Here is a 26,479-nt window from a genome sequence, read left to right as displayed (position 1 = left end):
AAGTCAGAGAGATTCTGTGTTTTATTATGAATGAATACCAGATGGTATTCACCGAAGAGTGCTGAAGGAACTCAACTATGAAATTGCAGAACTGTTAACTGTGGTTTGCAACCTAGCACTTAAATCAGACTCTATACCAAATGACTGGCAGATAGGTAATGTGGCACCAATTTCTTTAAAAGGCTCCAGCGGTGATCCTGGCAATTACAGGCTGGTAAACCTAACTTCAATACCAGCCAAATTAGTTACAACTATAGTAAAGAACAGAATTCTCAGACACACAGATTAACACAATTTGTTGAGAAAGAGTCAACTTGGCTTTTGTAAAGGGAAATAATACTTCACGAATCTACTGGAATTCTCTGAGTGGGTCAACAAACATGTGGACAAGGGTGATGGACTTTCAGAAAGCCTTTGACAAGGTCCCTCACCAAAGGCTCTTAAGCAAAGTAAGCAGTCATGGGATAGGAGGGAAGATCCTCTCGTGCATCAGTAACTGGTTAAAAGATAGGAAACAAAGGATAGGAATAAATGGTAGTTTTCACAGTGGAAAGCAGTAAACAGTGGGGTCCCCCACGGATCTGTACTAGGACCAGTGCTGTACAACGTACTCATAAATTATCTGGAAAAGGGGGAAAACAGTGAGGTTGCGAAGTTTACAGATGATACAAGAGTACTCAAGATAGGCAAGTCTGAAGCAGACTGCAAAGAGTTATAAAAGATCTCACAAAACTTGGTGACTGGGCAACAAAATGGTAGATGAAATTTAATGTTGATAAATGCAAACTAATGCACATAGGAAAACATAATCCCAACTATACATACAAAGTGATGGGGTCTGAATTAGCTGTTACCCGTCAAGAATGAGATCTTGGAGTCATGGATAGTTCTCTGAAAACATCCACTCAATGTGCAGCAGCAGTCAAAAAAGCAAACAGAATGTTAGGAACCATTAGGAAAGGGATAGATAAGAAGAGATAAAATATCTTATTGCCCCTATAAATCCATGATATGACCACACTTTGAAAACTGCGTGCAGATCTGGTCACCCCATCTCAAAAAAGATATATTGGAATTAGAAAAAGTACAGAGAAGGGCAACAAAAATGATGAGGGGTGTGGAACAGCTTCCGTCTGAGTAGAGATTAAAAGCCTGGGAGTCTTCAGTTTGGAAAAGAGACGACCTGGGGGGAGAGGGTGTGATGGAGGTCTAGAAAATCAGGATGGGTGTGGAGAAAATGAATAAGGAAGTGTTATTTACTCCTTCTCATAACACAAGAACTAGGGGTCACCCAATGAAGTTAATACACTGCAGGTTTAAAACTAACATAAGAAAGTACTTCTTTACACAATGCATAGTCAACCTGTGGAACACATTGCCAGGGGATGTTGTGAAGGCTAAAAGTATAACAGGGTTCAGAAAAGAAATAGATAAATTCATGGAGGATAGATCCATCAATGGCTATTAGCCAAGATGGTCAGGCATGCAACCCTATGCTCTGGGTGTCCCTAAACCTCTGACTGCTAAAAGCTGGGATTGGATGACAGGGGATGGATCACTCATAAGTTGCTCTATTCTGTTCACTCCTTCTAAAGCATCTGACACCAGCCACTGTTGGGAGACGAGACAGTGGGTTAGATGGTCCACTGGTCTAACCAATTACAGCCATTCTTATGTTCTTACGAATATTTAGCACGCCTCCATTTGCTATGCCTAGGATGAATTCAGCTGCCTCCCGCGGCTGAAGTGGTGAGAAGCACAATGAAGATGATCGCCGTGCACATAATTTACATATTACATTTCGACCATTGATATCAAAGTGCTTAATGAAGGTGATTAAACGCAATGGGCCACTTGTACAGATGGAGACACTGAGGTGCAAAAAGGTTAGGAGAATTGTCCTGGGTCAGCAGGTCCGTGGGAGATAGAGCTGGTCTGGGATTGTCCATCAAAATGTTATTTCGACGGAAAGTGTGGTTTCTGGTGCTTATACTCTGTAAGAAAAATTGAAATGAAACATTTAATTTAAGGTGATCTCGATGTTAATGTGTGTCTACCTGAGCAGCTGTGGTGCCCCCTGGGAGGAGTTGTTCTGGTGCTTCAAGACCCCATTCTCCCCTAGGGGCTAAATTCCCTGGCTGGACTACATCTCCTATGAGACACTGCAGGCTTCACTCTGGCTGAGCGACACTGATGCATTGTGGATTACCATGAACATGGTGCACCATAGGAGATGTAGTCTGGCCACCCTGGGGAGATGTAGCCACCCCACAGGGAAGGAGGCGGGCTCGAGACACTGTGTCAGCTCAGGCGGATGCAATTCAATGTCAAAACAAGCTGGAACAAAACGTTTCCAAATTCAGAATTTTCTGGAACTTTTGTTCTGTACAAAATTTCAGTACTTTGACTTTGTATTCCAATTTGGGGCAGAAACAAATGATGAAATATCAGAATTGCCCAGATGACAGAAATTCCGGTTTTCACTCAGCTCTAGAGATGGAGCTGGGAATGAAAGCCAAGTCTCCAGACGACAAGTCTGGCATCCTTTCTGCTGGACATGCTCGATACGTGACAGCCTCCTGCAAGGGGAAGGTGGTCTCCACTGGCACACACATGAGTTGCACAGAGTCCAGTGAAATCCTGGCTTTAAGTTTGTCATGTTGGGCCTGACCCACAGCCCGCTGAAGTCAGCAGGCAGACTCCCACTGCCATCACTTTGAATCAGACCCTTTGTGCAGCAGGTCAAGCTGATTTAACTTTCACTAAAGTGACTGGGGAACCTGGAGGCAGAAACCTCCTCTGTGCACCTGGTGCAGCTAGTTCATGATTCAGCCCCAGACACTGTGCCCACTCTCGCGCCAGCGAGGCAGCTGTAGAATTCGAGTGCCAGACGCTGGATTGACGCTTCGCCTGGCGCAGAATGTTCTCTCTAACACACAGGCCTTCTGCCAATTTCACTGCCCATTTTTGCTTTATTAGTTGTCATCACAAGGATGCCTGTAAATGGAGTTGGATTTTCTCCATTCTGACTGTTGAACTCATGCTGAAGACACTGCTCTGGGAGGCTGAGCTGTCAATACGCCACAGCTGAGACTGAGATGCTGCAGTGGACCTAAGGATACCGATTAACCCAAACCAGAGAACTTCTGAATGTTCAGTGCTCCCGAAGTGCAGGGTGTTCGGAATCCAGGGGGTTGGTTCTACCTGTTCTTCAGGAGCAAAATTCAGATTAAGATGCAAGTTTGACTTTGGAAACACACTTGTCCATGCACTGACGTGTAGAGGTGTTTGAAGCAAGGGATCCAGTTATGATTGACTCACCCATTTGCACGTCTAATAACTGTGTCGTGGCCATTTCTTGAGACTTGCCATTCAAACGGAAATGAAAAAAAGACCAAGTGAGTTGTTAACTTCTGTGAGTAAATTATTTCTGGGAAAAAGGAAATATAAGATTATACATTTAAAATAAAGAAGTTGCTATTCTCCTTAGTCTGTATTCTTGTCCAGTCACATGGCACAGCTACCTTGTACCTCTGATTACATTTCATCTGAAATTACAGCTGGAGTCGATTGCTCTTTCTTACCAAGATGACGGGCTTTGTACTCTGGGTATGCACAGACTGTTCTTACTGAAAACTAATTGCCTGTGTGGCGTGGGTATACCTTGTGACCGGTTGTCTGAAGGCCTAGTCAAATGTTAGAAGCAGCCACCGAGCCCCAGACGATATAAAAATGACATTTTTACTATCACACAATAACTTAAGGAACACCCTGAGAAAATGAAGTGTCTCTGCTGACATATCATTGCCACTGCAGCATAAGCACGTCCTGGGGCCCTGGACTCGTAAAGGTGGAAAGGATTAGTTTGGGGGAAGACTTGGGTGATCGCCTGGCCTTGCGGCCAGCCTGCAGATTTATCCAGATAGCAGCTCTGTGCAAAGCCTCCTCTCAGCCTCCCATAACGAAGTGCTGCGGTGTCTGCCCCAGGACTGGGTTTCTTCTGCTGTACCTTCTGCTGTCCCTAACAATTGTCTTCCCGTACAATCGCCCGTTCTGCCTGAGGGGCAGAGCTGTCCCAAACAGGCACCAATTGTGGGAGCTGACGGGTCGAAAAAAGAAAAGAGGCGCAAAAAGCTTTTTATCATGAAACGATGCAGCAAAATTGGCGGCTGTCGCTCTCTTGACGGTATATAGTAACCCTCAGCAACCAGAGTTCACCCACAGGAAGTCCGTGCCATTAATTGTATGGGCAGGAAGGAGAGTGTTTCGTTAAGGCACGCTGGGGGGCGCTAAGGAGGCCTGCTTCCCGGTCTGGGCTGTGCCACCGATTTCCTGATGATCAGTGCAGCACCGTCCCTGGCGGGGCGAGAAGCGTAACCAACTGGAATGCAAATATTATTCCCTTACTTTCTGAGCAGAGACTCCTGCAAAGATCCATTCATCTGATACCTATTCACCAGTCCCACTTCATCCTCCTCAGCATGCTGTCATGTTCAAATAGTTCCTGATTTCATTGTATATTCTGAGTTCATTCATTAGGCTGCTGGTGTGCTGACACCACAGCCTATCATGCTGATCAATAGTGTCTCATTATGTCTGGTACTTCCCCATCGGCCTGTCTGCATCAATCCGTCGTCTCTTGTCTTCCATCAAAAGCTCTTCGGCTCAGGGACTCTCTCTTTGTTTGTACAGAGCCTCTCACATTTCAGTCCTGGTCCGAGACTGGGGCTCCTAGGTACAATGTAATACGTGTAATAATAATTCTTCAGTCCCTATACTCCTCTCTTACTTACGCCCATATGAGAAAGGCAGCTCCTAGAAACGCCTACTAAAAAGACTGGCAAGGCATTAACTGTGACTATGTTTTAGCCTGGGCCGGCAGCTGCTGGCAAGGGCTTGGGGCTTACATTGATCTACTGTACCACATGAAGGGGATCAGAGTCTCTCTTCCCAGCACTGTGTAAGCCACCTCCCGGCATTAATGGGTATTCAGAATATGATCATTAAAGATCCAGCAAATCTGAACTGCACTCTGCTAAAGCGTTGAACTCAATTCGGGTTGGTCGCAGCGACGTCCCAAGCGTGAGACTTACCATTTGATCTATGGCAAAGGTGCTTAAGCCTCTTATGAACTGGGTTAGTCATAAGTTAATCATGTTCCATTTCATTTGATTTTATATCACACAGACACCTTCAACCAATGGTTTTCAGCAGCAAGGGCTTTTCCCTCATCTCCTCTTAGAAAGGTCTCGAGGATACGTCTACACTGGAATAAAAGATCCGCAGCGTGGCTTGGGCTCTTGGGGCTCGGGCTGTGGGGCTAAAAATTGATGTGTAGACATTCGGGCTGGAACTCTGGGACCCTCCCCTCCTGTGGGGTCCCAGCCCGAGCCTAAACATCTACACAGCAATTTCACAGCTCGGCTGCTCGAGTCAGCCGACCCGGGCCAGCCGCGGGCGTTTACTCGCTGTATAGCCAAACCCTGAGTGCTTGCTCCTCGAAAGTCATTACCCACTGCTTCCTGCTTGTTCGAAAAGAAGCCAGATGACTGGATGCAACTGAGCAGGACTCCGGGTGGCCTATCTGCCTGCCCTGCAGCGGGGCAACATGTTGTCGGGCAGCCAGGATCTTCCCCGGGGGTGAGAATGAACACAGGCCTCTGATCCCCAGGGAAAGGCGGACACACGACCAATTACAAACACTAGACGGGAAAGATAAATGTGTGCACTTTCTGCTGTCGCAGCACCCCCTACTGTTTGTTTCCTGGAGTGGTGTCTGAACCAAAAGTGGTGTGGGTCTCCCTGGGGATGGGAAACAGGCATACAATGAGCTGAGCGAGGACAGTGGTGGTCTCCAGAAAGACGGGAGGTTATATCAATCAGAGCCTTTGGCCTAGGTTAGGTCCCAGTGAATGATACCACAAGTACATGGAACGTTATATTAACGGGGCTAGTATCCAGCGAGGAGGAGGAGGGTTGGCCTGGAGTCAGGTTTCCTGAGTTCTGTCCCAGCTTAGTCACCAATTTTGGCTCTGATTCAGGATTGTACTTAAGCATCTGAGAAATTTCACTTACTTCAATGGGGCTACGCGTACATGCTGAAAATTAGACATGTGCTTAAGTAACTCCCAGAATTGGAGCCTCACTGCATGGCTTTTGTCCAGCTACTCAGCTAGTCTGTCCCTCAGTTCTCCCACTTGTACAATGGGGCTAATGTATCTTTTTTCCCTCTGAAACGTTCTCTTGGTAGTTGTTCCTGATCTTCACTTTGCCAATTTTAAATCATTTAATTTGGTTCAATTCATTTCAGATTCCATTAAGTGTGAGGAAACTCCAGGCTCTGTTCTGCTTCGTTACCCATTTAAAAAAGGTTTCAGTGAGGTTCTGACCAACCTTCCTGGTTTTCCATTAATGGGAGGCCGTGGGGTAGGTAGGATGTAGCATCACTCTTAATGAAGAGTTGATTCTATAGCTGATATATTTAATCCTCCCTGGCTGAGATATAGAACAGGTCAGTGTGCAAATTGCCTGAAATATCAGTGTTCTGAATAATGAACTACTTGCTGTTGATGGAGGAATACCTTATTATTCAAATCTTATTAGTCACCTCTCATGTTTGCAGCAGCTGTAGACACTATTGATTCAATTGTTTTGATAGGTGAGATGAAAGCACAGAGGTTGGCAGGACGAGTCATTGATCTGTTACAATCCATTCTGGGCATTAACACATGCAGAGTATCCTACAAAAATCAATTTCTCCCAGCCTTGATTTAAATCGCAATGCCCTCTACGGATCCTTCTGGGGCAGCTTTATTCTCAGCCTGTACTTCACTACTTAGTGAATTGATTAATAGCTTAGACACCCCTATTAGCCATGTGCCAACAGCAGTCAGACGAACCTATCTGCTCAGTTCAGGTTGCTAGTGTATTCACTTTTGTAAATCATAATACTTAGCACTTTACAGCTTCAAACCCCTCGGCAAACGCCCCGCTGTAAGGCAGGTAAGTATTATTCAGGTACTGCAACAGCCCAAGCTGGGAAGCACGTTTAAAGCTGAATTCAGCGCTAGCGTTACCAGTCAGCTTATGGAAAAGCTACCTTACACCCTTTGAAGAGAAAGCTTGAAGGAAATATGTATTGGTACGAGTCCCAGTTGGGAGTGGCACTCTCTGGTCTCAAGCGGAGTGAAGAGCCATTAGGTTTATGAAAGACCAGGGGAATGTGGAATTAAGCTGGGGACCCAAAGGCATTCCCAACTCAACAGTTCAGCATGGTCAGGATTCTGTTGTGTTTAGTGAACAATAACGTAAGTCACAGAAAATATATAACTGGGAAATGCTGAGAATTTGCTGGACATCTTGAGCTAGGGACTGAGTAGATGTAGACGTTGGAGGTGGTTTCTCTGTCATCCACATTCATGCGCCCCTTAAAAGTATGTCATTGGCTTAAAATACCAAACCAATTTGATTGTAAATGATGACCTAGCTTCCCAAATCATTTTCTTCTCCTTTTCCTTTCATTTCTCTTCTCTGTGTTTCAGATTCTGCTTGGCCTTTGCCTAAACAGTTGTGTCCTGTATGGATTTCCCTAGATGTGCTCTTTTCAACTGCATCTATCATGCATCTCTGTGCCATCTCTCTTGATCGGTATGTAGCAATACGCAATCCAATTGAGCACAGCCGCTTCAATTCCCGCACCAAGGCTATTATGAAAATTGCTGCAGTTTGGACCATATCGATAGGTAAGCAATGTGGCTCACGCTCCCACTGTGTCTTATTGAGTAACTAACTTGGTTACACCTCTTTTCAATTAGGATTTTTAAGAGGTTGCACATTTACCTGGGCTGCATGAGTAAATGTAATGAATGGGAAGTAGAAATCTTTTGTTCTGATTGGCTAGTGACCATACTAAGCAATGCTATCTGAGAACAGCACTGCTTTTGATGGTCAAGCATCACTGCACCATATATGTACCAGTATGCCAGTGAACACCATAAACAGACATAACAAACAAAAGGGGCTATAAAACCCAAAGAAAGCAGATGAGGAAGGAAAAGGACATTAAAGAATCTGAAAGTAAAACCGCCCACTACAAAGAGAGGACCCCCCTTCAGTAAAAGAAACCCCCTGATACAATAAGGAGGAAATAATAGCAAGGTGAGTACCCAATGGCAGGAGTTCAGATTCCAAGTGGAGGGGGGTTAGTTTTGGGAAGAAATATTAAAATGTTTCAGTGTTTTGTAGGAAAGAGGAATTTGTGGCAAGAAGAATTGTAGGACGGCTTTCTCTGCTCTGCTATATTGTCTTGCTCATATAAACAGCAATTGGGGCAAGATTCCAAATGTGACTGGAACTCCTTTCTCCCCTCCCCCCCACCCCCCCACGTTACACCCATAATGTGCTTGTGTCTTTAAGCTGTGCGCTGCCAGAAAAATGTATACTGTATCTTGGTTCTTGAACTCCTCCAAGGTCTCACTTATCAGGTACCCCTCTACAATGAGCTGTCCTTCACTGGAATGACGATGACGACATACAGTGCTGTAGAGGCCACTTTGTAAGTGCTGGCCATGAATCTACAGATAATGATGTTGCATGTTTGAATTTATAATTTATAATAATGATTCAAGGTTGTCAAATAACAGGCTCAAATGGAATTGTTTAATCAAAGATTCTCAGTCAAAGATTACTACCACATTATACAGAAAGAAAATATACATTACCACTCTTTATGTAGGGTGAAGAGCTGGCCCATTTCCTTCTTCTGTAGTTGGTGGGATGCTGACAGTTTTCATTCACAGTCTAATTCCCCAAACCTCTTGCCTTTGATAGGGTGAGACACAAAGCAGTTCCTTTTTGAAGGGAAAAATTACTTTCTCGAGATGTGTACTGTTTTCAGTATCTTATTTTACCTCGTTACTTATGGAATTTCTTTCTGGTGTCTGCCAGCTCCCTGTTCTCACTCAGTGGCTGTATGCCAGAGTCGTGCCACATTTTTCCAGTTGATTTTAGTACAGAGAAGCATCTCACTTGCAGTTGTATGTAGAACATGAGCAGGATGCAGAAAAGCTCTAAATACATTATGTTGTCCTGTTGCTGCGAGGTGGGAAAAAGCACAAACAAGGGAATATTATTCAAAAAGAACTTGCCTATTGGAATCCTGAAGTGAATTTACACACTGCTGCAAGAATACATTGAGCTTTTCAATTCTCAAAATTTGAGGCCTGATCATGTCCTTGTATAGGTCAATGAAGTTTTCCCCTTCAGTAAGGACTGAGACAAAATTGAAAGAGAACTTCAGGATTTGAGCCAATGTTAGGATCCCAAAACTCAGTGTATTACAGACTTTCACATCAGCAATGTTATTTTGTGTTAGACCAATACTCCCTTAAATCCAACTTCACACTCACTGCACTTATTGTCCTTTGTCCTGATCACACTGAATGATAACAGAAATGCAGTTTGAGTTTTCTTGTTTGTTACCTTACTTATTGGCGCCAGCAGAGCTGTCTGTGAGAGTGAGCACGACCCCCAGCAGTGTGGGTTTGTGGGAATTCTCCCGGCGGCCCTGTTCTCCATTACGTCAAAGCTACTCAGACGTAGTGGACACTGGCAGCCACAGGAGGCCAGTTGCGGCTCCCTGATCCTGTAGTGAAACAGCAGGCCTTCTTGCTGTGGAAGATCATCCAGCCTCTTGGCAGGTACGAGTTTTCCTGTTTCTCTAGCTTCACTAACCCAGCATATTAATAATAGCAACAAAACAACAAGTCACCCCTTTGCTCTGTTCCAGTTAAGACTCAGTGCTGTTCTTCTTTATCCATCCCTCATTCCAGTTTCGGAAGAAGCTTCGTTAAACGGCTTGCCTTGCTGGCAATCTCTCAACCTGCCTGTTCGCGCAACACCATTTCAGGCTGGCATAAGGACAACTGAGGTCTCTTGCACTGCATGAGAACAAAGTAATTGGCACCTCCTGCACACATTCTGCATAGCAGGTAGCAGCTGTGACTTCTCTTTGGCATCCTGACATTACGTCTTAATGAGCCGCAGACCTCCACATGTCTTGTTGATGTAATATTAATTTGAAATGGTAAAAAACCATGATGTTCACAGATGATCCCTTGCCAAGCAAAGCTTCTGTGGATTGAAAACGTAACAAATAACTAAAGAAAAACAAAACACAGTCAAGTGTGTAGTCAAATATGGCTGTGGTGTGACATGGACTATGTTAAAACAAGATCCGTCTCCGTGATTCACACACTATGTTATGCTTTAGGCTTTAGATCGGTATCCTGTTCATCTATGCAATAAAGCATTCACCTTTAAAAAAGATTTCATACCCACAGTTAACTGTCTTCGTGTTGCATCTTTTTTATCACTGAGATTTATTTATAGCAATATGAAAAATTACATCTTAAGGAACAGGTAAGTACATGCTTATCTCACCTTAAGCGACATTCCACTGTATTTTATAATTGTCTCCTCTTGAGGGCCTGAGCCTTCCATCCTTACTCATGCTGAGTAGAACTTTACTCTGCAAGTTGTTCCAATGAAGTCATCTTGTAGGCCTCTAGGTAGCACATCAAAGCCCTATTGATCTCAGTAGGATTAATCATGGAGTAGGGTCCTACTCGATCTGGGTAACACTGGCAGAATGGGGCCCCAAGGGTTAAAGGCAATTGTATTCTTTATTCAGAAATTTTCCAGCTCATAAGACCAGGTTACACATAAAAGTAAAGGGCAGGCTAGTTGAACTTCATATATTTGCCCTTCATATTTTCACATGTTTCATGCTTTTAGAGTAAGTTCGCGTTACTTGGATTTGCTTTGAATTTATGCCATGAAGTGTCTTTAATAACTTTCTCAGGAAGGAATTCTTTATGGTAGGGATAGCTGGATCATGGAAACAGCTCATATGGACGCTTCATGCCCTGCAGAGTCCTAGTTACTCCTCTGGGATGCTGCACACACATGAATCTGTTTTCATACTTGAGCCCTAAGTTAGCAAACAGAGCTGAGGACACGTTACAAGGAAAAATCTGGCAAAAATATGGCTAACGAGCAGGATGACAGATGGGAAGTCTAAATGTGTTACTGGGCCTTTACCCAACCCTTTTAATCAGGGTAGGCTGTTCCTGGATGTGGCTCATGATTTGGAGACAAGAGGGTCATTAACAAACACCAGAGCTGTCAGTATCAAAGCAAGGGCTAAACAGGTACATTTCACCTCTCAAAAGCAGAAAATCTCCTGCACAATCCTGCCTAGAAATGCTCCTTCTGTGGGAGGCATAACCCTAGTATTACTGACAAAGTGAAGTGACTGCATATTAATGAAAGCTCGTACAGGGCGCTCGCATACACCCCAGATCTGGGGGAAAGCTGTACTGTTATTTCTGTCGTGACAATGACTATGGACAAGAAATATCTGTTTGACCCTCACTGTGGCCAAAAGTCTTTGCTCAGCTTCCCATGCCAGGTGAGAGCTGTTGTGTTAATTTAGACGGAATAAATGGGCCCAAGGTGTTTACATCACCCATTCGCTTTCCAACATTAAACAGTGTTAAATGAGGTTTGGCATGCAGAGAGCTCAGCCTGCTTAGCACCACGGCAAACACACCATTACAAATCCTTTCAACCTTTTATTACAGATACAGAAAAGAAGAAAATACTGTGAAAGCCTTTGAAATGTAAAGCATTGAATGAGGCTTTCCTTTCCACACCACCCCTCATTTCCTTACCCTTTAACTGAAGAGAGCTCTGGCAAGGAACCCCCACTCCTTGTCCGACAGGCTCTTTGATGGTGATAGCTGTGCTGTTGGGAGATGAGAAGAAGGTAGTTGAGATTGGCTGGAACTGTTGTTATTAAGTCTCCATTTCATCCCAGGTGGTGTTTGGGATTCAGCTTAACCTGGTAGGGGCCCCCCTCTCTGGCCCAGTCTGGTCAGGACATTTCTCAGGATCAGGCTGACAAGAAGGCCCAGGGTTCCAGGAGGAAGTGCCGGTGGCAGCCAGGATGGTGACACTTACTCCAGTAGCCTCCGTCTCTTATTCCATATTTTACCCTCAAAGTCTCTTTCTGTAAGGGCCCCACAAGGGGGTGATAGGTGGAATAGCCCATTCCCTTGTTATTTTGTTCACCATTTAGGCCTACTTTCCAACACCCCAATTTTGGTTCACTGATTTCCAGACCCACATTTTCTTGTCCATCAAGCCTGATCTTAACATGGTCCTGGAGGCCTTTTTGTTAAGACAAATTTAGTCTGTCTGTCTCCCTTTTGTGCCTTTTCCCATCAATATTTGTTATTATCAGTTAGTGTAACATCTCAGGAACTTTCACATACTTTTTACAGTTCAGCTCATAATTAGAGTAAATTTGTAGGCCCAATTAGCACATAATTGACACAAATCGGTGCATCTCCATTAAAGTCATTAGAGCTTCATCAATTTGCACCAGCTGAAAATGTGGCCTCCGGCAGTCTCTTGTCTCCAATATTCTGTAATACTGACTGCTAATGGAGACCTTCATGGGACTTCTGCACATACAGGACTTGTTCCTCAGCTGCTGTAGCTGAGCATAGCTCCATTGTCTAACGTGAGGCTAAGCAGACATATCCCAGCTTAAGATCTGGCCCAAAGATAGCAGAATATTTGAGTCAAGGACTGAAAAGCAGATACAGGTTCAGAATGTCATCCTAAAAGGAGCTCTGCTCTAATACACTGGCCAATTAAAAAAAAGACGTCACCCTCACCATGTCTTGGTTGTTCATTAAATCCTCTCACAGACCCGCTCCTTAATGATAGCCACTTGTCTTCAGCTGATTGGCACCCAGTGACCCAGGAATTCTAACAAGACAGGAAACCTTGTGTCTGCAGAAAACCAAAGTAAGATGTAATTCATGAAAATAACAAACGTGGTGCACAGAAAAGAGGTGACAGTGATGTGAAAGCAGATTGATGTGCTCCTCAGCCTGAAATGACGGAGCTCTTCTTTGGGGCCCTAAGAGATCATGGAGGAGGCATTAGCACTGCCAGGTGTCTCTGACGCTGTGCTACTCTCCACTTTTGCTTGGGGAGTAGGGCTGGGCTTGCGGTTGTCATACTGGAGTGGGACTCAGGAGATCAGGGTTCAGTTCCTGCATTGGTTACAGATCCTTTGTGTGACCTTGCATAAGTGGTTTATTTCTGTGCCTTAGTTGCCTATCTGTGAAAAACAGATATTGCCTTTCTCCCAGCCTTTGTCTCTCTTATCTGTTATTGCTCTGCTACAGACAGGCTTTCTGTTTAAAGCTTGACTCTTCTAAGTGCGCTGAAGTCTGCACAGTTACTTAGATAGTCTTGAAAGTTTGTGCGCCTCTTGGAGGTGCAGGGTTTGGTCAGTGATCCAAATTTGGGGCTGTTTCAACAGGGGGTTCCTGAGATCTTGCCCCCCCCCCCCCCAGGAAAAACCCAGATTTCTGAAAAGTTGACCTTTTGGAAATGCATTTTTGCATACAGCTAGAGATCAAACCAGGGCTGAGATCACCAAACCAGGGTCTCAAAAGAATGAGAGTCACCCCAGCAGAGCGCATGCCACCCACTAGCCTTTGGGGGAAATCAGATTGCAACGTTATTTGAAGAAGCGTTTACTCCTCCGTAGGCACACTAGCAAGAATTTCTGGGGCTCATGGACCTCCTGGATTACACAGTGCATATGCAGAGAGAGAGACCACACGTGTTGAAAAGCAGCTAAAATTCACAGTTGTGCAGCTCTGAGAGACTGTTCTGGTCATTGAATTTGAGTCCCACAGAGGCACTGTGAGTTCATATCCCACCCAGAGCAGAAATCTGAATGTCGACAAGGGAGGTGTGTTGCTCCAATCTACCTCTGTCCAAGGAGGTACTTTAGTTTGGAGAAATGGAGTCTGAGAACAGCAGACTATTCAGAAGGCACTGAAAGGATTTTTAAAAAGAAAATAAATTACACATGCCAATGCTAGCTGGAGTGGAGATGATTGGTGGTGGAAGTCTGGAGAGGGGTTGGGGGTAGTGCAGGGAGAGGGAGAAGCGGGGATGGGTGGTAAGAGAGAGGTTTGGGGGGCCAGCTGGGGGAATGGGGGACACAGGGCAGGTAGACATGAGGGTGAGCGATGAGGGGGCTGGGGGAAATAGGGGTAGAGGCACCAGTCAGCCCTATGTTCCCCTCCCACATATGTGCCATGATCTGGGGGGCCCCAGCTCATCTATGGGGGTTGAAATCCCCTACTCCTTGACCTCTCTTACTTGAGCTGGGAAATGTGGGGGGGGGCTTGTCAATCTCCCTACCCCACCCCCAACCCACGTGTACAGGATCTGGGTGAGCAGTGCAGAATGGGCATGCTCGTGGCATATCGCAGGCTCTCCAGCTCTGGGGAGGGAGGACGGGAACACGCACTGACACTGAATGGCGCAGACTGCGGTTTCAGGCTGTGTTCATCTCCATCTCATTCAGCTGGGATTATCCCCACTTCGGCCCTTGCTGAGCGTGCTTTGGGAAGGAGAGATGGGAGGGGCCAAGCAGCACACAGAATACAGCTCCTTTTCAGAAACGTGTGGTGGCTCTAAGAAGAGTCTTTGGGTTCTCTCGTCATGCCTGGGGGGATAGCTGGGTTTCAAGGCTGGGTCCAGTTGGAAACCTGGGTACACTGCCACATAGGCACATCCAGGACACGTCCCTGCCCTCCCTCCCCTGGCAACATGGGGTGGGGAGAAGTCTGGACAGAACAGTACTGTGGGGCCAGCTGGGAGGATGGCCAGACTGGGAGGGACAAGGCCGGTTGGTGGGGCTGTGTGGAGGAGACGGGTATAGGGCCAGGATCAGTAGGCCGCTCCACTTCCATGCTAGCTACCACTGCTACAATGACCACTAGCTCCAACCAACACGTTTTCTTTCGGTTCAAAACACGAGGAAATTAAATGGCAAAAAAACTTCGTTAGTGCTCATAGATTCCAAGGCCCCAAGGGACCATTGTGATCATCTAGTTTGAGCTCCTGTATAGCACAGGACAGAGATATGCCTCCAGATCATTATTCCTGGAACAGATCTTTTCAAAGAATACCCAATCCAAAATTGCTTTTGACTCGGTTGGGTTTTGTTGTCTGCTCACAGTGAGAGACTGTCACATTTTCAATGGTAGATGTACATTTGGGCATTTTTTACAAGACTATCTCTGGATCAAATAATAAAATATTTTACAAAGATGTGTTTGAGGTCACTTGTGCTGTTGTTTTATAAATTGAGACTATGCTGTGAGGAGCGCCTGCCCTCTGCGACCGCTACGGCATCAGCAACATTCAGAGAATTGAGCTGCTGGCTTGAGAACACCTTAAAAGATGACAAGAAACAGGCATTAAGACAACAACTGTAATTGAATGTGTTGTCCAAAGGGTCTTGCTCTGTCTCCCTTTCCTCCTGCTCTCCCTGTGCCAAAGAGAAGATGCAAAAATCTGAAAGCAGGGGGTGCAGGAAGACTATCCCACTGGTCTTGCCACTGTGTGCCGCTCTGAAATGAGACTTCCCACTCAGAGACCACTTGGCTAATGATGCACTGAGCACCCCAGTAGTGGGCTGGTTGGAAATTGTGTGATCTGTTGCATGCCAGTCAGCTCCAGGAAAGGAAAAGGCTGCCTTGAAGTCTACTATATAATAGTTATTTTTTTGCATTGCTATAGTGCCTTTGGGCCCCAATCACGGACCCAGCACCCCATTGTGCTAAGCACTGTATAAACACAGAACAACAAGATGGACCCTCCCTTGAAGAGCCACAAAGGGTTCTTAGTAAACTTGTACATTTTGTCAGATTTGGGGAGAATGCTGTGTTACGAGTGTACCTTTAGGAAAATTGCTGTCAAGTAGGTCAGACTGGGGTCATTGGAGTTAGCTGGAAAAGGCTCCACAGAATTAAGACCATCCCTTTGTAAGCTCAAATTGAATCAGACCGACTGTCCTTCAGTAAGGATGTCCGCTGATTCTACTCTGGATCATAGGTGAAAGGCTCAGAAGAAGGTTCTGTGGCTATTGTCTGACAGACCAGCTGACTGGGGAGTGAAAGAATTGAGCTGTCATAAGCATAACCAGCTGTAGACCTCTCTCATCTTGGCTAGTTTGGGACTCAACATCATTACATTCCTGGTAGTAAGCTGTGCTTTCCTTCTCCAATAGTGTCTCTCTTTAGTTGTTATCCAGTGAATACCGTAATGCAAACAGTTAAAGTACATTAAGTCACACAAGTCATGTGAAAATCAGTGTAATTTATAAAGCACTTGCAGGGGGAAGTAATCTGCTCCTGGTCTATACATGCAGCAGATTGGCTCCCTCTGCAGTAGGTGGCCTGCCAAGGGGTGGAGTCAGGGCCCTGTGCAGGTTGGGGAGTAGCAACCTCCTATGGCTTCTCTCCTCTGTCTGTGATGGGCAAGGCAGGGAGACGACTCAGGACAAGTCCCAGTCTTGCCCTCATAAGTTCTGTTCCTGTGGTCACAGCTCAGCTAAGTAACACACGGTTTCCATGTGTGTTCTGCTGGCCATGCCATGGATGGGGGAGAGAAAGGCAGCCAAAGACAGCCCTCAGTTTGCAAAGATGGGTGATGGAGAGGATGGCTGCAGTCAGGAGAAAGGGAGGAAGATGAAATAGAGGAGAAGGAGGATGTCACTTAACCACTCCCAGAAGATGAGTCCTGAGTAAGGAGCAGATTTTAGAGGTGGCCCCTGACTGTGCTACAGAACAGGCGTTGCAAGAGTGGCCCATCTAGGTGCCCTCGAAAATATGCCTCTGGCCCTCATCCTGATCTCAGTCCTTGGGTTGTGAATGAGGAATAGCTCCAGTCAAGCACTGGTACACAAAGACTGAATGAGATCAGAATTGTGCCTGACAATGCAGGGCTAGCTGGTCTAACCACCATCCAGGAGCTGGATGTTTCTCCCAAGGAGACAACCGAGTAGCTCAATGGCACCACAGGCTGGAGGGAGGACTGTTTGGGGATGAAGACTCTTACAGCCCGACAGAGGTTATCTGTGAATAATGGGGCAATGTGTGGGATACAGGGTGTTTCTTATCTTAACTGAACGGTTTCACCCACTCCCTAATAGAAACCTGCTGTCCTGTCACTCCGTAACACACTCCTAGAGACTAGCCAAGTGCACTCCCGTATCAGAGATCTGATGGCGAGCGTTCTCCTGCCCACTCGCATCCACAGCATCCGTGAGTCAAAGGATCTGCCTCTGCTACACAGTAAAAGTGCTGCAGTACTGGGGCTTGAGACAGACGGGGAGAGAGGAGCACCCCTGTAAAGCCTCGAAACCAGGACAGCAAGGTTTGATTAAAGCAAGGAATTTATGCGGAAATATTTGCATATTTTAGTCAACTTCTAAAGATCTCTTTGCTGTCAGTCTTTGGAAAGCACCGATGTTCTCCATGCTGCAGTTGTCGTGTGCATTGTGCTTTTCTAACCTTTCTTCTTCAAGGTCAGTGAATTAAGTGCCCTCCTAGAAATTGGAATCTGTCATAATCCCAAGCTTTCTGAATCATCCGCCATCTCTGACCACTGCGGAGTATCAAGAGAGCGCGTGTGAAATGGATTTAGAACCGGCTAACTGACAGATTTCAAAAAGTTGTTGTCCATGAGGAATCATCCTCAAATGGGGGTGTTTCTAGTGGGGTTCTGCAGGGATCAGTACTAGGCCTGACGCTATTCAACATTTTCAGCAGTAATCTGGAACGAAATATGAAATAAAATGTTCGGATGAAACAGAAACTGGCGGAGTTGTGGTAAACAATGATGAGGACGGGGCAGTCAGTCAGAGCAATCTGGATCGCTTGGCAAGCAGGGCCGACTAATACCCGGTGTGTTTTAATATAGTCCCATGCAAAGTTCTACATCTAGGAACAAAGAACTCAGGCCATCCCTCAGAATGAGGGACTGTATCCTGGAAAGCAGGGACTCTGGGATGGATGATGGGGTCATAGTGGACTGAACATGAGTTCCCAGGGTGATGCTGGGGGTGGGTTGTATACAGAGGGGAATAGGGAGTCACAGCAGGGAGGTGATTTTACCTCTGTTCATGGCACTGGTGAGACCGATCCTGGAACACTGAGTCCAGGTCCGGTGCCCACATCTGAAAAAGGATGTTGAAAAACTGAAGAGCGAGCAGAAAAGAATCACAGAAGTGATTCGAGGGCTGGAGAAGATGCCTGACAGTGAGAGACTTAAAGAGCTTAATCTGATTAACCTATCGAAAGGAAGACTGAAAGGTGATGTAAAGTGTTTCGGTATCTTCCTGGGGAGAAGATGCTGGGTACTAAAGGGCTCTTTAGTCTAGCAGAGAAAGGCAGAACACGAACACCTGGCTGGAAGCTGAAGCCAGAGAATTTCAAATTACAAACTGGGAACAAATGTTTAACAATGGTGGTGATTAACCATTGGAACAAACTCCCCAGGGACGTGGTGGCCTCTCCATCTCTTGATACTTTCAGATGAAGACAGGCTCCCTTTCTGGAAGACATGTTTTAATCAGACACTAAGCTCAGTACAGGGGTAAGCAGGTGACATTTAATGGCCTGTGTTACACAGGTGGTCAGACTAGATGAGATAATGGTCCCTTCTGGCTTTAAAATCTGACTCACTTCTGACCCTGGACATCTCAAGCTCTGAAATCAAGTGTGACACTGGCACTAGTTCCTAAATCATTTCCTTTCCCCTCCTCAGAACAGAGATTTTTCCTTTCCCTGCCGTCAAATGGTTCCTGCAACAACAGGTTTTGCTGCATCACAGAATTAAATATTCACCTTTTATTAAGGAATAGGACTCTGATCAGATGCATCCAGAGTAGAATATACACGTCAGCCATCATAATTTAGGTATGTTTCAGTTAATTTTCTTAGATGTGAAAGTTACAAACAGTGTTTTTAGAAGTGCAACAGGTCTGCCTGACCCATCCTGTTTGCCAAACAATCAGTCTTCAGGGGACCAGCATTTCCCAAGAAGAATTCTTTAAAACTTTTTTCACAAACATTTTTCTCTTGCAGTTATCGATATGAAAATAGGACTGCAGTTGTTATTTTTCCACAGAGCTATCTGCTTTGACTTAAAATATAAATACAGGATATAAATATATTCCTGATTCATGGCAGTGTGACTGAGAAGGGACTTGGGTTCCATAATATACAAAAGCATTGCCTGTTTATGTGCTCATGACACCCTGAATGTTCATCTAATCACTGTGGGCTAAATCCAACCCTGGTGGAACTCCACTGAACTCAGTGAAGTTGCACCATGCTTGAATTTGACCCCTTGTTATTTTCTGAATACAGTGGGCTTGTTTCTTACTAACAACTTGTAGCAAAAAATCTATTCGGACATGCACTATCCCAGTTTTATTCCGATATAACTCCATTGATTTCATTTGGATTACTCACGTGTGGAAGGGCTGCCCAGTAATTGTTAAGCAACTGAACCAAGAAGCTAAGGAGTTGTTTTTTAGTAGCAGGGTGTTAAATGGACTTGAGAGGATTAAGGTTGTCATAGTTAAGGTGAGAGAGGAGGCGATTAAATTGGTGAAGACATGAGATGACGAGAGCCTGGATGTGCACTTTGGCAGTCTGCAGAGAGAGAGAGCTGGATCATGGAGATGTAGCTCAGGACAATGAAGAACAAGCGTTAGGTATGTGAAGCATTTATAGGTGTCGTTGCCCTCCCCTAACAAATACAGACGAGAAGCTTGATCCTGAGAGGTGCTGAGCACCCACGGCTACCACTGAGGTCAGCTCCTTCCAGGATGAGACCAGAAAATAGCATGTGCTTCCCCCAGAGCGCTAGGAAGAAAGGGGCTGGTTTTCTCTCTCAGTCATTGCACTATTGGTTCACGGTTTGGCCACACAGGCCTGGCGGCTGTGCCTCAGAAATTCAGAGTGTCGGCCCTACACTTGTGATCGCAACGTCTTCCCCAAACCTGGGTGCCAGCCCATGTATAGCAAAGCTCATTGGTGTCGTAAATAGTCACCTTGTCTACAGCCACGACAGCGTCTGCGGGTCGGAATTAACATGAGAAATAAGAGCCCGGGAATGGAGTTACACTGAAACCCTGGGGAGGTGATTCGTTGCAGGGCATCGGCGTGGAGTCCAGTATGCCTGCACCATGTGCCAAGACGCAGGTCTTTGTCCCTGGGGCCGTGCTGCCACCCAGTGGGCATGAGCGTTACAACAGGTGTTCTTGTTCCTCCTGGGGATACTGACGTGAGCTGTAGCTCACGAAAGCTTATCCTCAAATAAATGTGTTAGTCTCTAAGGTGCCACAAGTCCTCCTTTTCTTTTTGCGGATGCAGACTAACACAGCTGCTACTCTGAAACCTGACTTCTCTTTGGAACAGCTCTAGGCACTGGGTGAAATGCGGTGTGTGAGAGACACGAATCATTTACACGCTCTCCGGAGTCCTTGTATGCTTTAGTAACAGTCTGCTTTCACTCTCTCTTTTCTAGGGATATCCCTGCCCATCCCAGTCATAGGATTGCAGGATGACTCCAGGGTGTTTGTGAATGGGAGCTGCGTTCTGAATGATGAGAACTTTGTCCTTATTGGGTCCTTTGTGGCATTCTTTATCCCGCTCATCATCATGGTGATCTCATACTGCCTGACGGTCCAGGTGCTGCAGAAGCAAGCGACGGTCTTCATGTACGGCGAGGTGCCCAAGCAGCGAAGGAGCAGCATGAACTGCCTCAAAAAAGAAAACAACACAGAGAACATCTCGATGCTCCAGAACCACGAGGCGGCCTCCCACTTGAACTCTCCCGTAAATAAGGAAGCTGTGCTCTTTCGGAAAGGGACCATGCAGTCTATCAACAACGAGCGCAGAGCCTCCAAGGTCCTGGGCATCGTCTTCTTTTTGTTTCTTATCCTGTGGTGTCCATTTTTCATCACTAACATCATGTCCGTTCTTTGCAAGGAAGCCTGTGATGAGAGCCTCCTGGGTGAACTCATGGATGTGTTTGTTTGGGTTGGTTACATTTGTTCTGGGATTAACCCCCTGGTGTACACGCTCTTCAATAAAACCTACCGCAGGGCTTTTGCCAACTACATCTGCTGCCAATACAAGCCCAGTAAAAAATCGACACTGCAACAAAACCAGTGTCTGAATGTCGCTTCCACAGCTTCGTACAGGAAAGACCTTACTTTAAATAGCTACCGAAACGGCAATGAACTCAACAGCATGGAGTTGGATGAAATGGAGGAGGGCTTAGAAATGCAACCGGGGACTTCAGAGCTGTCGATAAACAGCTGCAATGTTGTAAGCGAAAGGGTGAGCTGTGTGTAATCGAGTCACACCCGTGGCTCTGCAGCTGAAATATACCTGTGTAAAAACGTATGTGTCACTCAAAGAACAATGTAAATACTGCATCCTGAACAAAGCTTTTTTTTAAAAAATTCAGCTTTCCAGCCCAGTGCTTTAAATCATACATACACTGCAGTGAGGTTTAAGGTTCTATATTTACTGTTGCTACTAGATCAAAAATATCTGGTATTTTGCTTACATCATGGACAAAATGCTGACATTTTCTTCCAGCGTATGAACAAAAATGCTGAATACTTACTCAGGTGGCATTTGCTGGAGTCCAGAGTGGCCCATTCATAGTTATAGATCAAGGAAAACTTTTTTAAGTTGACGGTAAATATATACTTTAAATCCTCGCCCATGTTATGTGCCATGCAACAGTGCAACACCAAATCTTACCAGCATCCTGGAAGGGATCCCTCAGCTAAAGCGTAGCAGTATCGCAATGGAACAGTTGGCTAACCAGACTGGTCGCATGGGGGTCGGGCTGGGTGACATAGTGGGGCAATGCCCCACCTTTCACACTGGAGCGCTGTGTTCAGTTCTGATTTCCCACTTCGATTCTGCAGTCCTGGCCTTTCAGGATCATTTGATCCTGGGATCCTGAAATCTTGTACTGGTTTAGAAAGGCAGCGTTAAAACCATCAAACTCTCTTGACCCTTTCTTTGTAAACAGAGTGTCTCTGGCTCTACCCTGAACCCTAAAAATAACCAGATGCAGAGCTCAAAGTGCGCCAGGCTCTGATCTGCTTTCTCATGCGTGTTGTCTGATGGACTCCAATGTGGTGGCTCACATGAGAAAGGTGAACGGAGTTTGGCTCAGTGTCTGGCTCTGAAGCAACTGTTAGCTTCTGTTCAGAGCTTTTACGCCACACTAGTGCAGGGAGGGGTTGCAAGCAAAGTCTATTATTTATAGCTGCTAGATCAGCCTACTGTCCTTCGCTTGCTGCTGGGTCAGGTTGTTTGCTTTGAGTGGATTCATTGGACTCAGGTCATTTGCTTTACCTCAGGAAGCGGGCTTTGGTTTCATTAGAGCTCTCAGTTTCATCTTTCCTAGCTTCTTGCTCTCACCAGTCTCACATTTCCTTGCTCATTCACATGTTAGTTTTCTCGGCAGCCTGAGACTGGCAGTGTCCCAGTTCTGGAGACAGCATTGCTTTCTTCTGCACACCCTGCCACCGCAACCCAGACTTCGTGCTTGTGTTGGGAGGGCTGCTGTTTCCTTATGCCTTGGACTGTGAGCCTCCCCAAGGGCGAAAGAACCTTCCTAGCACCGTGAGCCCAGCTGCATCAGAGTAAGCAAGGCCATTGCTTGTTCCATCCCAGGAATGGGCTAAGCGCACCAGCCCACTTGGTATAAACCAACGGTAAGCAACTGGCCCCAGGACTTACGAGGAAGTAGGCGAGGAACCGTGACTCGGGTGAGGGCCTGGAGCACAGTGCTGCTTGGGGTGATGCAATTAATGCGCCACCCCTTGCTCCGAACTCTGCATCATGCCAGAGCTAGCCTTTAGTGCAGGGGTGGGCAAACTATGGGCTGGATCCGGCCCCTCAGGGCTTTGGATCCGGCCCACAGGACTGTCACCACCCCACGCCACTCCTGGAAGTGGCTGGCACCACGTCTCTGCGGCCCCTGGGGGATCGGGGGCAGAGGGCTCTGCGCACTGCTCTCGCCTGCAGGCGCCGCCCCCCGCAGCTCCCATTGGCCGGGAATGGGGAACCGCAGCCAATGGGAGCTTCAGGGGAGGTACCCACAGGCAAGGTCAGCGCCCGGAGCCCTCTGTCTCTCCCCCGCCTCCCCGGGGGCCGCAGGGACGTGGTGCCGGCTGCTTCCGGGAGCGGTGCAGGGCCAGGGCAGGCAGGGCAGGTCCCCTTCCTGCTCACCACACCCCCTCCCACACTCCCTCCTGCACCCCAACCCCCTGCCCCAGCCCTACATTCGTGGCCCTGCATGCATTTTCCCCACCCAGAAGTGGCCCTCGGGCCAAAAAGTTTGCCCACCCCTGCTTTAGCGGCTTATACCTTCATTAACTAATTAACAAACGTGACAACATCCCTGTAAAGTAGGTGCCTTTGGCGTGACCGGCAGTCTCTGCTTATGAAAAGCCCGAGAATAGCAAGGTTGATGCATGTCAAGGATGAGTTGCATTTGACTAATGTTTTACTATAAGCTTGTCAGATTCATAGGCACCAACTGGAACCACAAAGGAAGCGCAGAATGGAGCTGTTGCTTTAGGGAAGGGGTTACACTGTTGAATTGCACTTGACGGCCGTTATTGCAGCGTGGCCCTTACAGGGTTCCACAGCTTGAACCACCTCGGCATTACTCCAGTTTGGCTCTGGTGCAATCCCACCGAAGTCCCCGGGCCGGATTCTCCGCCCATTCATGTCACTGTAGATCTGCAGTTCTTCCACTGCCGTCAGCGGAGCGACATTGGCATCGGACCAGAGTGCCACGGTGGTGACTCTAGCTCATGCTCTGCAGGAAGGCAGCATGCAGCAGGCATTCTGCAGCCACACAGACACTGGCCTGAATGTTGGGTGTGTCTCGCTCGCTCATGCGTCCATTTGTATTTCTACAATGGCACGGTAGCTGGTAGAAGAGGGACTGGACAATGACACCACTTCCCTCCTCAGGTGGCTGCCCTTTTCTCTAGCTCAGGTTTGAAATACTGCAAGTGCTGGAGGAGATCAGAACTGGTTTCTTTCCTTTTGTTGAGTATTTTTGCAGGGCGAATTCACAGCACATCTTTTCCAAAAATAAATCTCTCTCTAGATTTTTTAAAAAGCAACCACAGACTTTAAAAGTACTAGCAATAAGTTGAATGATACTAGCTTATAGCACATGTATAAACAGTTCATATGTCATGGCATCCTAGTATTTAGCAGAGGCCACATGCAGGGATCATTCTTGATTAGGAACCTTCCATCCTGTTCGTGCAAGTACAGTAGTTATGATACAAAGGGAACCTCCTGTATTTGGATGTAAATACTGAGAAGTGAATATAGACGCTACACTACTTTTATAAATGTTTAAAAAAAGAGCCTTTCACCCTGAGACTTGTACCGCCGGTGACCATTGTTACTTAGCTGAAACATTTGGATGTATCTTACCTGTTCAGATGAACGTACGAGAGGACAGCCTTAGGACCCCCCCATTCCCTCCCTGCCAGCAGATGGGAACATTTCTGTGAATGCTTGAATGCTGTCACCTCCCGACTTCTTTCTGGTCATTCACCCCAAGGGTTTTGTGATGCTGCTATTAATTTATTAAAGAAACTTTGTTGGTTTAATAATTCTTATTTCATTATTTTCATGGTCTTTTGACAAGAAAATATTCACTTTGTTTTCTTCTCTCCTCTACCCATCCCTGATTAAAATGTGCCCTACCCAAGAAAACGAATGTCCGCAGAACGCATTGACTGTTTGTCTTCCCTTCCTATGGCTGTGGCATGGTAACTTAAGCCAACACTTACTTGGTTGTTATGGTAAAACAGCCACCGTTCCTTGGCAGTGTTAATGGGGAATAAACCCACGGACCTTAGCAGCTCTCGTTTTCCAAAGCAGACGGGCGAGATGCAGCCTTCTCTTTGAGATCAGATGGTGTGACGCTGCAATGGAAGTTTCATGGGTTAGGTTTCAGAAGACTTTGGGGACAGTCTTCCTGGGGCCTTGCCTGCACGCTGTTGTGAGACAAGCTTCAGCCTGCAGCTTTCACGTTGGAATCGTCTAAATGGGAACCAATAAGTCCACTTCTCACACAAGCCATACTGTTCAGCTGTACCACTGGTACAAGAAAAGAGGCTAGCCCCGTTAAGACAGAAATTCCCTTAATGCCGCCAACCCGCCATTCTGCTCCATGGGTCTGTGTCCCTTCACTGCTGTCCTGGGCTGCCAAAAGATGCCAGTGTTTTACACAGAGCCTTACACGCAGGGTCCAGCTACACTGGCGCTGGAAGGACAATTTCCGGCTTGGGTAGACACAGCCATGCTAGCTTGAGCAGGGCTAGTACTGGCATGTCTATGAGGTGGCAATGACATCTCCCACTCCCGTGGAGACGTGCCCACGAGTTATCTGGTGCCAGTCATTGCACTTACGCAAGGTTATTAAATGCTCTGACTAGATCCCACGAATGCTTATTCCGAGCGGGGCACTGTATGGTGCTCAGAATTCATGTTACCTTCTCGTTGGGTCCCAAATGTTTAATGCTTTGGGGGCTCAGGACCAGGTCATACAAATGTTGATTCACACAAGAGAGGAGCAGTTACTCAGCCCCATTGTATTCTAAAGAAAAGAAATGACACGGCAAGCAGGCCCTCCTTTATAGAAAGATCCTTTCTGTGAGAGCTACCGAGGGGTGCTTTACATTGACTAGCCCCTAGACAAAACGCTTTATAACCAAAATCATCACCCATTGACGTGCCAAGAGCAGCGACTGTCCCAGGGTGAAGATGTAAATGTCTCTTGCCACCCCTGCAGAAAAATTTCCCCTGCCCGGGCTGCCCCTGATCACTGCAACACCAGGTACATAGTAAAACACCAAGAACCTCATCTGACTATTGTTCCTTTCTGAAAACAGTAAGAGGCAGCTTGACCAGCAGGAGCTTATGCATGTCGTTGTAGCATTTACCACAGAGATTTTTCATTGCATCAACCTGGAGAAATGGTCTGAAGTAAATAAGATAAAATTCAATGAGGAAAAATGCCACGTACTCCACGTAGGAAGGAACAATCAGTTGCACACGTACAAAATGGGAAATGACTGCCTAGGAAGGAGTGCTGTGGAAAGGGATCTGGAGGTCACAGTGGACCACAAGCTAAATATGAGTCAACAGTGTAACACTGTTGCAAAAAAAGCAAACATCATTCTGGGCTGTATTAGCCAGGAGTGTTGTAAGCAAGACATGAGACATAATTCTTCTGCACTGAATAGGCCTGAACTGGAGTATTGTGTCCAGTTCTGGGCGCCACATTTCAGGAAGGATGTGGACAAATTGGAGAAAGTCTGGAGAAAAGCAACAAAAATTATTAAAGGCCTAGAAAACATGACCTATGAGGGAAGATTGAAAAAAAACTGGGTTGGTTTAGTCTGGAAAAGAGAAGACTGAGAGGGGACATGGTAACAGTTTTCAAGTACATAAAAGGT

At 46.3% G+C, this 26,479-nt stretch overlaps 1 protein-coding gene across 17 annotated transcripts in view; it reads left to right on the top strand.

The window, feature by feature from the left end:
* The window catches only part of HTR2C (5-hydroxytryptamine receptor 2C), a 435,377-nt gene extending 410,754 nt beyond the window's left edge, over positions 1-24,623 (top strand). For 16 of the 17 annotated variants that reach the window (XM_043522556.1, XM_043522552.1, XM_043522553.1 and 13 more), the window contains 2 exons: positions 7,542-7,742; positions 20,482-22,949. In XM_043522556.1, coding sequence (XP_043378491.1) covers positions 7,542-7,742; positions 20,482-21,314 — 1,034 coding nt within the window. In that variant the 3' untranslated portion in view covers positions 21,315-22,949. Of the gene's footprint in view, positions 1-7,541; positions 7,743-20,481 lie in introns of all 17 variants that reach the window. The other variant, XM_037908975.2, reaches the window with a different exon arrangement.
* Positions 24,624-26,479: the final 1,856 nt, after the last annotated feature.

The sequence above is a fragment of the Chelonia mydas genome, chromosome 9 (assembly GCF_015237465.2).
Source record: "Chelonia mydas isolate rCheMyd1 chromosome 9, rCheMyd1.pri.v2, whole genome shotgun sequence".
Taxonomy (NCBI): Eukaryota; Metazoa; Chordata; order Testudines; family Cheloniidae; genus Chelonia; species Chelonia mydas.
The sequence above is the reverse complement of the archived record's forward strand: the minus strand, read 5'-3'. Positions and strand labels throughout refer to the sequence as shown.